The following is a 14,405-nucleotide window of genomic DNA, read 5'->3' on the forward strand; positions in this document are numbered from 1 at the left end:
CTTCCTCCTGGATCGTTCCTGTGACCTGTCTCCCAGCATAAGCTAAGTTCTGCTTGTGTTACTTTTGTTTGCTATATTTTCTGTCCAGCTTGCTATTTTGTTTTTTCTTGCTTGCTGGTAGCTCTGAGACGCAGAGGGAGCACCTCCGTACCGTTAGTCGGTGCGGAGGGTCTTTTTGCCCCTCTGCGTGGTTGTTTGTAGGTTTTTGTGTTGACCGCAAAGCTATCTTTCCTATCCTCGGTCTATTCAGTAAGTCGGGCCTCACTTTGCTAAATCTATTTCATCTCTGTGTTTGTATTTTCATCTTACTCACAGTCATTATATGTGGGGGGCTGCCTTTTCCTTTGGGGAATTTCTCTGAGGCAAGGTAGGCTTATTTTTCTATCTTCAGGGCTAGCTAGTTTCTCAGGCTGTGCCGAGTTGCTTAGGGAGCGTTAGGCGCAATCCACGGCTACCTCTAGTGTGGTGTGATAGGATTAGGGATTGCGGTCAGCAGAGTTCCCACGTCTCAGAGCTCGTCCTATGTTTTTTGGTTACTGTCAGGTCACTTTGTGTGCTCTGAACTTCAAGGTCCATTGTGGTTCTGAATTACCTATTCATAACACTACCCATAAAGATAGAAGCAGGAAAACTATCTTGCCTCAGAGAAAATCCCCAAAGGATAGATTAGCCCCCCACAAATAATGACTGTGAGAGGAGAAGGAAATGACATACGTAGTATGAAACAAGATTTAGCACAGGAGGCCACTTCTAGCTAGATAGAAATAGTACAGGACAGAACGCTGTGCGGTCAGTAATAAAAACTAGAAAAAGTCCACCGCAGAGAAATGCAAAAATCTCCACACCTGACTAAAGGTGTGGAGGGTAAACTCTGCTGCCCAGAGCTTCCAGCTTAGCTGAATAGATCCATACTGAAAAGCTGGACAAATGAACAAAAACAAAGAAAGTGCTGAACAACAAAGTCCACAACAAGTGAACCGCAAAAGGACAAGCAAGGACTTAGCTTTGATGAACTGGTCAGAGAGTCAGAAAAGTCCTAAGAGCAATGGCTCCAGGCAGGAACAATTGACAACTGGCAATGAATGAGGGATAAGGCCAGACTAATATAGCCGAGCCAGAAAGACGATCAGTGAAAACAGCTGCTGAAGCTAAATCCAAGAAGCAGCCATACCACTCAAAACCACAGGAGGGAGCCCAAGAGCAGAACTCACAAAAATGCTACTTACAACCACCGGAGGGAGCCCAAGAGCGGAATTCACAACAGGGTGGCACCTGAGCAAGGTTTGTGGCTGTTTTTTTTTATTTTTATAAAAGCTGGGTCACCTCCCGACCGACAACGCCCCCCGCCCTCCTTGAAGACGATACTCACCCTGCTCCAGCGATGGTATCGGCTTCTGCAGCGCTCCTGAATGAGCTGTCACGTTGTACCGCTCATTAAGGTTCATGAATATGTGCATATTCATGAACCTTAATGAGCGGTATCACATGACCGCTCACCCAGGAAGAAGGTGCTGAGCCGGGAGTCGGGACAGAGCGGAGGGAAGGCCGCGCGGTGAGGAACAGGTAAGTATGAGGGACGGGGGACAGGGTGGGGGGGATGAAGGAGGACGGTAGCCGCGCCATTGAAGATGGGAGCGCGGGGGGGTGGTGGAGAAATGAGCCATGCATACAGGAGGGGGGGGAAGGGGGGAATATGAGCCATGCATTCGGGGGGGGGGAATATGAGCCATGCATACAGGAGGGAGGGGAGAATATGAGCCATGCATACAGGGGGGGGGGGGAATATGAGCCATGCATACAGGAGGGGGGGGAGAATAGGAGCCATGCATACGGGGGGGGGAATATGAGCCATACATACAGGAGGGGGGGGGGAGTATGAGCCATGCATACGGGGGTGGGTGGGAATATGAGCCATGCATACAGGAGGGGGAAATGAGCCATGCATACAGGAAGGGGGTCATTATACAGTATTAAGCATCATGTGGGATCATTATACAGTATGGAGAACTGTGTGTGGCCATTATACAGTATGGAGCATCATGTGCAGCCAGTATACAGTATTGAGCATCATGTGCAGTCATTATACAGTATGGAGCATCATGTGCAGTCATTATACAGTATGGAGCATCATGTGGGGTCATTATACAGTATGGAGCATCATGTGCAGTCATTATACAGTATGGAGCATCATGTGCAGTCATTATACAGTATGGAGCATCATGTGTGGTCATTATACAGTATGGAGCATCATGTGTGGCCATTATACAGTATGGAGCATCATGTGCAGTCATTATATAGTATGGAGCATCATGTGCAGTCATTTTAGAGTATGGCGCATCATATGCGGTCATTATACACTATAGAGCATCATGTGTGGCCATTATACAGTATGGAGCATCATGTGCAGTCATTATATAGTATGGAGCATCATGTGCAGTCATTATACAGTATTGAGAATCATGTGCGGTCATTAGACAGTATGGAGCATCGCGTGCAGTCATTATACAGTATGGAGCATCATGTGGGGTCATTATACAGTATGGAACAATATTGTGCAGTCATTATACAGTATGGAGAATCATGTGGGGTCATTATACAGTATGGAGCATCACGTGCGGTCATTAGACAGTATGGAGCATCACGTGCGGTCATTAGACAGTATGGAGCATCACGTGCGGTCATTAGACAGTATGGAGCATCACGTGGGGCCATTATACAGTATGGAGCATCATGTGGGGTCATTATACAGTATGCAGCATCATGTGCGGTCATTATACAGTATGCAGCATCATGTGTGGTCATTATACAGTATGGAGCATCATGTGTGTTCATTATACAGTATGGAGCGTCATGTGCAGTCATTATACAGTATGGAGCATCATGTGTGGCCATTATACAGTATGGAGCACTGTGTGGCCATTATACAGTATGGAGCATCATGTGCAGCCAATATACAGTATGGAGCATCATGTGTGGTCATCATACAGTATGGAGCATCATGTGCAGTCATTATACAGTATGGAGCATCATGTGCGGCCATTATACAGTATGGAGCACTGTGTGGCCATTATACAGTATGGAACACTGTGTGGCCATTATACAGTATGGAGCAACATGTGCAGTCATTATACAGTATGGAGCATCATGTGCGGCCATTATACAGTATGGAGCACTGTGTGTTAGGTCTCGAGTTCCCGCTTCTGCACAGGGGGAATCTCGAGCCATCTCCGCTGCGGTCTCCCATTCTTATCCAGCCGCAGTGGAGTCTGCTCAGCAGGGACGTCGGTCCCAGCGTCTTGCTCAGTCTCACTCTGTACAGAGAGTTACTGCTGCTTCTTCAGCTTCTGCCATTAAAGCCAGTGCTGGTCAGCAGCGAGCAGACTTCTCTGGGACTAAGTCCTTGTCTGCACACACTGAGCATGCCCAGGGCAGGATCTCCCGTTGGAGATCGAGGGTCATGTGCTCAGGCCCTGCAGCACATTCCATTGGTCCTCTTGGCAGGTCTTGGAAGGGCAAAGTTTCTGTGGCCACTTCCTGTGCTGCAACTATATAAACTGCGCATGACCGCACGGCCATGCGCTAGTGTACATTTGCATATGTGTGTTTGTTGTGAGTGCAAGTCGTCCTTGGATACCCCTTCCCTATTGAATGTCTGTTCGCGGAAGGTGTATGGTTGCTATCTAGCGCCCGACTTATCCTACAGCACAAATCACACATTACAGCGTCCAGTTGCTGTGACCGCCAGTACGGCGCCGTGCACTTCCTCTGTGCTTTCCTTACCCAAGCCTGGGTGGTTAGTGGCGTTCGTCAGTGCGGCACCGCATGCACTCTTGTGCCCTAAATATTGTTATTTTCCTTACACACCCAGTTGAGGTGTTGTGCCAGCAAGGGTCTAATCGGACTTCAATCCTAGTTGGGGTTGAGTTCGCTGACTACTTGCTCGCCTTCTATGTGCGGTACCGCGATCCTGTGACGCAACAGGATCGCTTCCTTCACGCTGGGTGAAGTCTAACCCACGTGTGTATACTTATGAGTACCGCCATATAGTCCGTCATTACTTGGCAGCAGGTTCCATCTCTGCACGGTGGACCCCGGGCTGCGAACGCACCATACTCCATCTGTCTCATTATTTGGTGCGTTCCGCTAGCCCTAACATTACACTAGCGCCAGGGTCTGGCTAGTAATGACGGACAAACAGCAATCCTTGCGGTATATCCAGCAGCTGGAGGGTAGGTTGGCGGCTCTTGAGAGCGCAGCCTCAGCTGTGGATGTTACCGCAGTTGCTGTACAGGCTGCTAGCGTGGCTGCAGCAAGCCTGTCCATTGCCACCCCTGCTCCGACATTTCCTCGCCTCCCGCTGCCAGAAAAATTTTCTGGTGATAGCAAATTTTGTAGGGGATTTGTGAGTCAGTGCTCTATTCACCTCAAGCTCCTGGCTGCACGTTTCCCCACAGAGCGGGCTAAGGTGGGATTTATAGTGTCTCTCTTGTCGGACAGGGCGTTGGAATGGGCTACACCGCTGTGGGAGCGTGGCGATCATGTGGTGCAGAGTGCTCCGCTGTTTCTGAGCACTCTGAAACAGGTCTTTTTAGGACCTCAAGTCACCCATGATACTGCGCTCAACTGCTGGCATTAACTCAGGGTGAGTCCTTGGTCAGTCATTTTGCCGTCCAATTCCGCACTTTAGCTTCTGAGCTGGATTGGTCGGATAAAGCTCTTATCCCCATATTTTGGAGGGGCCTGGCTGACCACGTTAAGGACGCTCTGGCCACTAGGGAGATTCCTGCCACACTGGAGGAGTTAATAACTGTCTCCACTCGAATTGACCTCCATTTTAACGAGCGGAGGTTAGAGCAAGCCCAGTGTAGGCAGAGGTTTCGGCTGGCTCCTACCTTCGCCAAACCTCTGGAATCTCCGGTCCTGGTTCCTGAGTCACATGAGGCCAGGGAAGTGTCACAAGCGGGATCTAAGTCCCGGACCGCTTGTGCACTCAAGGTCTGTCATGTTTGCTAGCAGTCAGGACATCTAGCCACCAGATGTTCTCAGCGGTCGAGGAAACGTCAGCGTCTAGTGGTAGTAGGTGGAGGTACACTAGACACGGCGACGTTTGCCTCTAAATTGTCCTTTAAGGGGACAATTACTATAGGCTCATTCTCCCACTCGGTAGAGCTCTGCGTGGATTCTGGGGCGGAGGGCAATTTTATGTCTTCTGCCTTCGCCCAATGTCACGCAATACCCCTGGTTATGCTAGCTCAACCAGTAACGGTACGAGTGGTGAATGGGTCGACGCTGCCCTCACAGATAACACACCAGACCATCCCTTTTACTCTGTCCATGTCGCCATCTCATCAGGAGATTATATCTCTGCTCGTCATTCCTGAGGGAATTGATGAGGTCCTGTTGGGAATACCTTGGCTACGGTACCCCTCTCCTCATATCGAGTGGTCATCTGGCAGAATCCTGGGATGGGGCGAATCTTGTGGGGGTAGGTGTCAGAGGGAGTGCGTTCAGTTTGCTACTACAGAGGTACCCGCAGATCTTTCCTCTCTCCCCAAGCAGTATTGGTCTTATGCAGACGTGTTCTCCAAAAAGGCGGCGGAGATCCTTCCGCCCCATCGCCCCTATGACTGTCCTATTGATCTCTTGCCTGGTGCTGAGCCTCCCCGGGGTCGAGTCTATCCGCTATCTCTCCCGGAGACAGAGGCAATGTTACAGTACATCCAGGAAAATCTGGCAAGAGGATTCATTAGGAAGTCAGTGTCACCTGCTGGGGCAGGGTTCTTCTTCGTGCAGAAGAAGAATGGGGAATTGCGTCCATGCATAGACTACAGGGGTCTTAACGCCATCACCGTTAAAAATAAGTATCCTTTGCCCTTGATATCTGAGCTCTTCGATAGGCTTCGGGGAGCAAGGGTATTTACTAAACTAGATCTGCGGGGTGCTTACAACCTGATTCGCATCCGTGAGGGGGACGAATGGAAGACGGCTTTTAACACCAGGGATGGGCACTATGAATATCTGATGATGCCCTTCGGGCTCTGTAATGCCCCAGCCGTTTTCCAAGACTTTGTGAACGATATCTTCCGGGATATGCTTTCCACCTCAGTCGTAGTCTATCTGGATGATATTCTCATCTACTCTCCAGATATTGACTCCCACCGGAGAGATGTTTGCAAAGTCTTCGACCTCCTACGGGCAAACTCCCTCTATGCCAAGTTGGAGAAGTGTATGTTTGAGCAGGAGTCCTTACCTTTCCTAGGCTACATCATCTCGGCCCAGGGATTGGCTATGGATCCTGCCAAACTACAGGCTGTGATGGACTGGCAGGAACCCCATTCTCTTAAAGCGGTGCAGCGCTTTATGGGGTTCATTAATTATTATCGCCAGTTCATTCCGCACTTCTCAACTTTGGTAGCTCCCTTGGTTGCCCTCACCAAGAAGGGGGCGAATCCCAAATTGTGGTCTGAGGAGGTCTCCAAGGCCTTTAACTCTATAAAGTCACACTTCGCTAGCGCTCCCATCCTACATCGCCCCGATGTTGATAAGCCATTTATCATGGAGGTGGATGCCTCTTCTGTTGGTGCTGGAGCAGTCCTCTTCCAAAAGGATGCTCAAGGTCGGAAGCATGATTGCTTCTTTTTCTCCAAGACCTTCTCAGCAGCAGAGAGGAATTATTCCATCGGGGACAGGGAGTTGCTAGCCATGAAGTTGGCTTTCTCAGAGTGGAGACATCTCTTGGAGGGAGCACGTTTTCCCTTCCAAGTCTTCACAGACCATAAAAATTTGGTGTACCTGCAGACAGCCCAGCGGTTGAATTCTCGCCAGGCCAGATGGTCCTTATTCTTCTCCCGGTTTCATTTCACCCTCCATTTTCTTTCTGGGGAGAAGAACATTAGGGCCGACGCTCTCTCTCGCTCCGTTGTGTCATCTGCGGAGGAGGAGCCTCGGCTTATTGTCCCCACCGAGAGCTTGAGAACTGTGGCCCCGGTTTCGCTAGAGTCTGTGCCTCCGGGCAAGACTTTTGTACCATCCAGTTTGCGACCGGAGGTTCTCTCTTGGGCACACTCGTCCAGGGTGGGTGGACATTTTGGTACCAAAAGGACATCTGAGTTACTGGCGAGGACATACTGGTGGCCGCATATGGCTCGTGATGTCGCAGAGTATGTTCGGGCGTGTGTCTCTTGCACCAAGAACAAGACTCCTCGGCAACGGCCAGCTGGTTTGCTTTATCCTCTGCCGGTGGCGGACAGGCCCTGGGAGATGGTCGGGATGGACTTTGTGGTGGGCTTACCCAAGTCTCGTAACTGCACCATTATCTGGGTGATCACCGACCATTTTTCCAAAATGGTGCACTTGGTGCCTCTTCCACGGCTACCTTCTGCACGGGCGTTGGCTGTCTTGTTCGTCAAGCATATCTTTCGCCTACACGGTATGCCAGACAAAATTGTTAGTGACCGGGGTCCCCAGTTTGCGTCTCGATTCTGGAGAGAGCTTTGTCGTCTACTCAGTATTGAGTTGAATCTCTCTTCGGCATATCATCCCGAGACGAATGGGTTGGTAGAGAGGGCCAACCAGACCTTGGTCACATATTTACGACATTTTGTTTCTGCCAGGCAGGATGACTGGGCATCCTTGCTACCGTGGGCAGAGTTTGCACTTAACAATGCCGTAGCCGACTCCACCGGTCAGACTCCATTCCTCCTAAATTACGGCCAGCATCCGCGTGTTCCTGTGCCCATGCCTGTGTCTTCTGCTGACTCCAGGGTGGCAGACTGGGCTGTGGAGGCACGGGACATTTGGGACCGCACGCAGGATGCCATTCGGGCCTCCAAGGAGAGAATGAGGTCCTCCGCCGATGTTCATCGGCGCCCCGCTCCGACCTTTGCTCCTGGCGACTTGGTGTGGCTCTCCGCCCGTAACATCAGGCTGCGAGTTGAGTCCACTAAGTTTGCTCCTCGCTACTTGGGTCCCTTCAAGGTTCTCGAACAGGTTAATCCTGTGGTCTACCGTTTGGCTCTTCCTCCACGCTTGGGTATCACCGACACCTTTCATGTGTCCCTCTTGAAACCCGTATACATGTCCCGGTTTTCCGAGTCATCTGCCAGGACATCGGGTTCGTCTACGGACGATTACGAGGTGAACGCTATTTTGGGGTGCAAGGTGGTACGCGGCAAAAAGTTCTATCTGGTGGATTGGAAGGGTTATGGCCCAGAGGACAGGTCATGGGAGCCTGCTGAAAACATTCGGGCCCCACAGCTCATTGCTGCCTTCGAGCGTAGCGAGGCCCAAGGAGGGGGGGGCCCTAGGAGGGGGGGTAATGTTAGGTCTCGAGTTCCCGCTTCTGCACAGGGGGAATCTCGAGCCATCTCCGCTGCGGTCTCCCATTCTTATCCAGCCGCAGTGGAGTCTGCTCAGCAGGGACGTCGGTCCCAGCGTCTTGCTCAGTCTCACTCTGTACAGAGAGTTACTGCTGCTTCTTCAGCTTCTGCCATTAAAGCCAGTGCTGGTCAGCAGCGAGCAGACTTCTCTGGGACTAAGTCCTTGTCTGCACACACTGAGCATGCCCAGGGCAAGATCTCCCGTTGGAGATCGAGGGTCATGTGCTCAGGCCCTGCAGCACATTCCATTGGTCCTCTTGGCAGGTCTTGGAAGGGCAAAGTTTCTGTGGCCACTTCCTGTGCTGCAACTATATAAACTGCACATGACCGCACGGCCATGCGCTAGTGTACATTTGCATATGTGTGTTTTTTGTGAGTGCAAGTCGTTCTTGGATACCCCTTCCCTATTGAATGTCTGTTCGCGGAAGGTGTATGGTTGCTATCTAGTGCCCGACTTATCCTACAGCACAAATCACACATTACAGCGTCCAGTTGCTGTGACCGCCAGTACGGCGCCGTGCACTTCCTCTGTGCTTTCCTTACCCAAGCCTGGGTGGTTAGTGGCGTTCGTCAGTGCGGCACCGCATGCACTCTTGTGCCCTAAATATTGTTATTTTCCTTACACACCCAGTTGCGGTGTTGTGCCAGCAAGGGTCTAATCGGACTTCAATCCTAGTTGGGGTTGAGTTCGCTGACTACTTGCTCGCGCTCTATGTGCGGTACCGCGGTCCTGTGACGCAACAGGATCGCTTCCTTCACGCTGGGTGAAGTTTAACCCACGTGTGTATACTTATGAGTACCGCCATATAGTCCGTCATTACTTGGCAGCAGGTTCCATTTCTGCACGGTGGACCCCGGGCTGCGAACGCACCATACTCTATCTGTCTCATTATTTGGTGCGTTCCGCTAGCCCTAACACTGTGTGGCCATTATACAGTATGGAGCATCATGTGTGGCCATTATACAGTATGGAGCATCATGTGTGGCCATTATACAGTATGGAGCATCATGTACAGTCATTATACATTATGGAGCATCATGTGTGTTCATTATACAGTATGGAGCGTCATGTGTGGTCATCATACAGTATGGAGCATCATGTGTGGCCATTATACAGTATGGGGCACTGTGTAGCCATATTTTTTGTTTATAATTATTGTATATGAAACAGTGTGATCAGCAGTGCTAAATGGGTGTGGTTGGGACATGGATATGGGTGTGACTAATTATGAATGGGTGTGGTCAAAGGCGTGGCCTAAAATTTGCCACGGCGCGCTTTGTCCCTCTTTCCCATCTTCAAAAGTTGGGAGGTATGGTTATAGGGGGCTCCAGACTACACACCCAGACTGCTGTTATAGGGGGGGCTCCAGACTACACATCTAGATTCCTGTTATAGGGGGCTCCAGACTGCTGTTATAGGGAGTATCATATTTTTGGATTTATTATACTTTCTTAGTGGCTTATTACTTTTTTGCTATCACTTTTGTGCAGGAAGTGAATCTAGAAATGTACCTGCAATATCTCCTGTGTGAGTAATATGGTTTTTATAAAATCATTTCATCGCATTATTTCCATATCGGCCGTGATTTATGTGTCATGTATTCTGCTCCACCTTAAAATATCAGAACAGTCACTACCAAGAAAAGTGGCCAAGTAATGCGGTCACCGCTTATCTATATGGGCGAGAGTAAAAAGCTTCAAGAAAACATCTTGGGACAAATGGACGACAAGGCAGGGCAAGTAAATACAGCTATTTGTAGCAACAGTGTCATGACCCAGTTTTAAAAAGAAAAAGAACAATGACGAACCATCATCTCCTCCATAATAAACACCAGACGACTGACCCTGAAGAAGGCGGCGCCTGACGCCATTGCTGTGATGCATATAACACAGAAGTCTAGCACTCAACTTCAGTAACCGTAAGGGTATGTTCACACGTTCCTGATTTCCATCCTTTTTTTTTCAGGACTGTTTTTTAAAAAACTGCAGCTCTTGGCAGAAAACGCAGGTCCTTTTTTTGGTCCTTTTTTTGTCCTTTTTTGATGCGTTTTTTGATCCTTTTTTTTATCCTTTTTTTTATGCAGTTTTCTATGCAGAGTCTGTGTGTTTTCTAGGAAGTTTTTTAGGGTTAAAATGGCTGAAAATACCCTAACCCTACCCCTACCCCTAACCCTACCCCTAACCCTACCCCTATTCTAACCTTAGTGGAAAAAAAAAAAAAAATTCTTAATTTTTTTTTATTGTCCCTACCTATGGGGGTGACAAAGGGTCACTTACTATTTTTTTTTATTTTGATCACTGAGATAGATTATATCTCAGTGATCAAAATGCACTTTGGAACGTCCACCATATCGTCCTTTGCTCTACAGGTACCTGTTTTGAGCAGTACAACGTGAATAAGGGTGTTCTATTGATGTGAGTACTTAGGGGTATTTCCTTTTCACACTTACCCGCGTTTTTCTATTTCACTTACATGCGCTTCTGCTCCATCCCCTTTTTTAGGCGCTATATGCAGCTACATTTTGCTCATCTCTACCTCCTTGGCCATATCGGCCCTCATAGGCACGGTATGTGTATGCGTTTTCTCTGCCTTTCTTTCTTTGTCCCTTCCACCGGCATAGTCACGTTCACGTATTATATTGTCACCTTGCCTGGATATTTGCTACCGTTTCCTCTTTTCGGATTCATTAGTGAAGCTTTTGTTTCTTCTATTTTTGACCGTACTTCAGGTTAACCCTGTCTGTTTATTTGTATCCCGTTGTATATACTTTAGTTGTTTTTGTACAGGATGTACCTTTTTTTGTTTAAATTATTTTTTATTTCTGTTTATTGTAGCGACTGATGAAAGTCCCAAGGGACTGAAACGTTTCTTGTGCTACCAATAAATCGCTCTTACGGTTACTGAAGTTGAGTGCTAGACTTCTGTGTTATATATATTGATGGTTTGGGAACCTAAGTCTTAGCACCTGTTTGTAGCTGTGCACACGGTGTTTTTCTTCACATTGCTGTGATGCAGTCACATTCTGGTATGGCTCCAGTTTTGCACTTTATATAATTATGTTTAGTACCTTCATCTGATGGATGTGTATTAATATTAATATTATCAGTTATGCATTTTGTGTCTTATATCCTAATTCACTGAGACTTATTCGATATCATATCACTTGTTATATCATGAATACGCATATATTTTTATCGCATTTTAGCAATTATCATTGTTCATTTATGTCCCATCTCTGGAAATTATTTGCACGGTGTATAACTTATTGTACTATATTGCTTGCTTTTATCATCTCTGCCATGTCGTCTTTTTGCCCATTGTAGTTCTGCTCCTCTGCATAGAAGGTAGCATCTACAGCCTTTATGGATCACAGTACATAGCATACTACAGAATGTCATTCTGATCCGTATTGTATAAGATGTCCTTTACAGCCTCTATATATTTGAATACAAAGGAAGCTGAAGAATGACAATTTACACCTTGGTATACAGTAGAAGGTGGCATCTACAGCCTCTATGTATCTCAGTACATAGCATACTACAGAATGTCATTCTGATACGCATTATATAAAATATATTCTACAGCCTCTATATATTACAATACATAGTAAGCTGAAGAATGACAATCTCCACCTCAGAATAGAAGGTAGCATCTACAGTCTCTATGTATCACAGTACATAATATACTTCAAAATGTAGTTTTGCTCCTCTGTATTAAAGGTGGCATGTATAGCCTTTATGTATCACACATAGTAGACAGCATAGTAGACAGCAGAATGTTGCTTCTTAGTACAACCCCTGGCAAAAATTATGGAATCTCCGGCCTTGGAGGATGTTCATTCTGTTGTTTAATTTTGTAGAAAAAAAGCAGATCACAGACATGGCACAAAACTACAGTCATTTCAAATGGCAACTTTCTGGCTTTAAGAAACACTAAAAGAAATCAAGAACAAAAAATGTGGTAGTCAGTAATGGTTACTTTTTTTTAACCAAGTATAGGGAAAAATTATGGAATCAATCAATTCTGAAGAAAACATTATGGAATCAACCTGTAAATTTTCATTCCCAGAACACCTGCATCAAATTAGATCTGCTCGTTAGTCTGCATCTAAATAGGAGTGATCACACCTTGGAGAGCTGCTGCACCAAGTGGACTGACATGAATCATGGCTCCAACACGAGAGATGTTAATTGAAACAAAGGAGAGGATTATCAAACTCTTCAAAGAGGGTAAAATCATCTCTCAATGTTGCAAAAGATGTTGGTTGGTCACAGTAAGCTGTGTCTAAAATCTGGACCAAATACAAACAACATGGGAAGGTTGTTAAAGGCAAACATACTGGTAGACCAAGGAAGACATCAAAGCATCAAGACCGGAAACTTAAAGCAATACAGTTAAGTCCATATATATTTGAACAGAGACAACATTTTTCTAATTTTGGTTATAGACATTACCACAATGAATTTTAAACAAACAAATTCAGATGCAGTTGAAGTTCAGACTTTCAGCTTTCATTTGAGGGTATCCACATTAAAATTTGATGAAGGGTTTAGAAGTTTCAGCTCCTTAACATGTGCCACCCTGTTTTTAAAGGGACCAAAAGTAATTGGACAGATTAAATAATTTTAAATAAAATGTTCATTTCTAGTACTTGGTTGAAAACCCTTTGTTGGCAATGACTGCCTGAAGTCTTGAACTCATGGACATCACCAGACGCTGTGTTTCCTCCTTTTTGATGCTCGGCCAGGCCTTCACTGTGGTGGTTTTCAGTTGCTGTTTGTTTGTGGCCTTTCTGTCTGAAGTTTAGTCTTTAACAAGTGAAATGCTGCTCAGTTGGGTTGAGATCAGGTGACTGACTTGGCCATTCAAGAATATTCCACTTCTTTGCTTTAATAAACTCCTGGGTTGTTTTGGCTTCATGTTCTGGGTCATTGTCCATCTGTAGTATGAAATGACGACCAATCAGTTTGGCTGCATTTGGCTGGATCTGAGCACACAGTATGGCGGCTCTGAATACCTCAGAATTCATTCTTCTGCCCTGTGTCCCATCATCAATAAACACTAGTGACCCAGTGCCACTGGCAGCCATGCATGCCCGCGCCATCACACTGCCTCCGCCGGGTGTTACAGATGATGTGGTATGCTTTGGATCATGAGCTGTACCACGCCTTCACCATATTTTTCTCTTTCCATCATTCTGGTAGAGGTTGATCTTGGTTTCATCTGTCCATAGAATGTTCTTCCAGAACTGTGTTGGCTTTTTTAGATGTTTTTTTTTGCAAAGTCCAATCTATCCTCTTTCTTCTTGATGCTTATGAGTGGCTTGCACCGTGCAGTGAACCCTCTGTATTTACTTTCATGCAGTCTTCTCTTTATGGTAGATTTGGATATTGATACGCCGACCTCCTGGAGAGTGATGGTCACTTGGTCGGCTGTTGTGAAGGGGTTTCTCTTCACCATGGAGATTATTCTGCGATCATCCACCACTGTTGTCTTCCGTGGGCGCCCAGGTCTTTTTGCATTGATGAGTTCACCAGAGCTTTCTTTATTCCTCAGGATGGACCAAAGTGTAGATTTTGCCTCTCCTAATATTGTAGCAATTTCTCAGATGTTTTTTTTTCTGTTTTCACAGCTTAAGGATGGCTTGTTTCACCTGCATGAAGAGCTCCTTTGACCGCATGTTTACTTCACAGCAAAACCTTCCAAATGCAGCACCGCACCCCAAATCAACCCCAGGCATTTTATCTGCTTAATTGAGAATGACATAATGAAGGGATTGCCCACACCTGTCCATGAAATAGCCTTGGAGTCAATTGTCCAATTACTTTTGGTCCCTTTAAAAACAGGGTGGCACATGTTAAGGAGCTGAAACTCCTAAACCCTTCATCCAATTTTAATGTCGATACCCCCAAATGAAAGCTGAAAGTCTGAACTTCAACTGCATCTGAATTGTTTTGTTTAAAATTCATTGTGGTAATGTCTATAACCAAAATTAGAAAAATGTCTCTGTCCAAATATATATGGAC

The 14,405-nt window shown here is 46.8% G+C and overlaps 1 protein-coding gene across 1 annotated transcript in view; it reads right to left on the minus strand.

The window, feature by feature from the left end:
* Positions 1-1,463, minus strand: part of LOC138666181 (fap1 adhesin-like) — a 55,891-nt gene extending 54,428 nt beyond the window's left edge. The window contains exon 1 of the mRNA XM_069754421.1: positions 1,370-1,463. Coding sequence (XP_069610522.1) covers positions 1,370-1,463 — 94 coding nt within the window. The remainder of the gene's footprint in view (positions 1-1,369) is intronic.
* Positions 1,464-14,405: the final 12,942 nt, after the last annotated feature.

The sequence above is a fragment of the Ranitomeya imitator genome, chromosome 2 (genome assembly GCF_032444005.1).
Source record: "Ranitomeya imitator isolate aRanImi1 chromosome 2, aRanImi1.pri, whole genome shotgun sequence".
NCBI classification, from domain to species: Eukaryota; Metazoa; Chordata; class Amphibia; order Anura; family Dendrobatidae; genus Ranitomeya; species Ranitomeya imitator.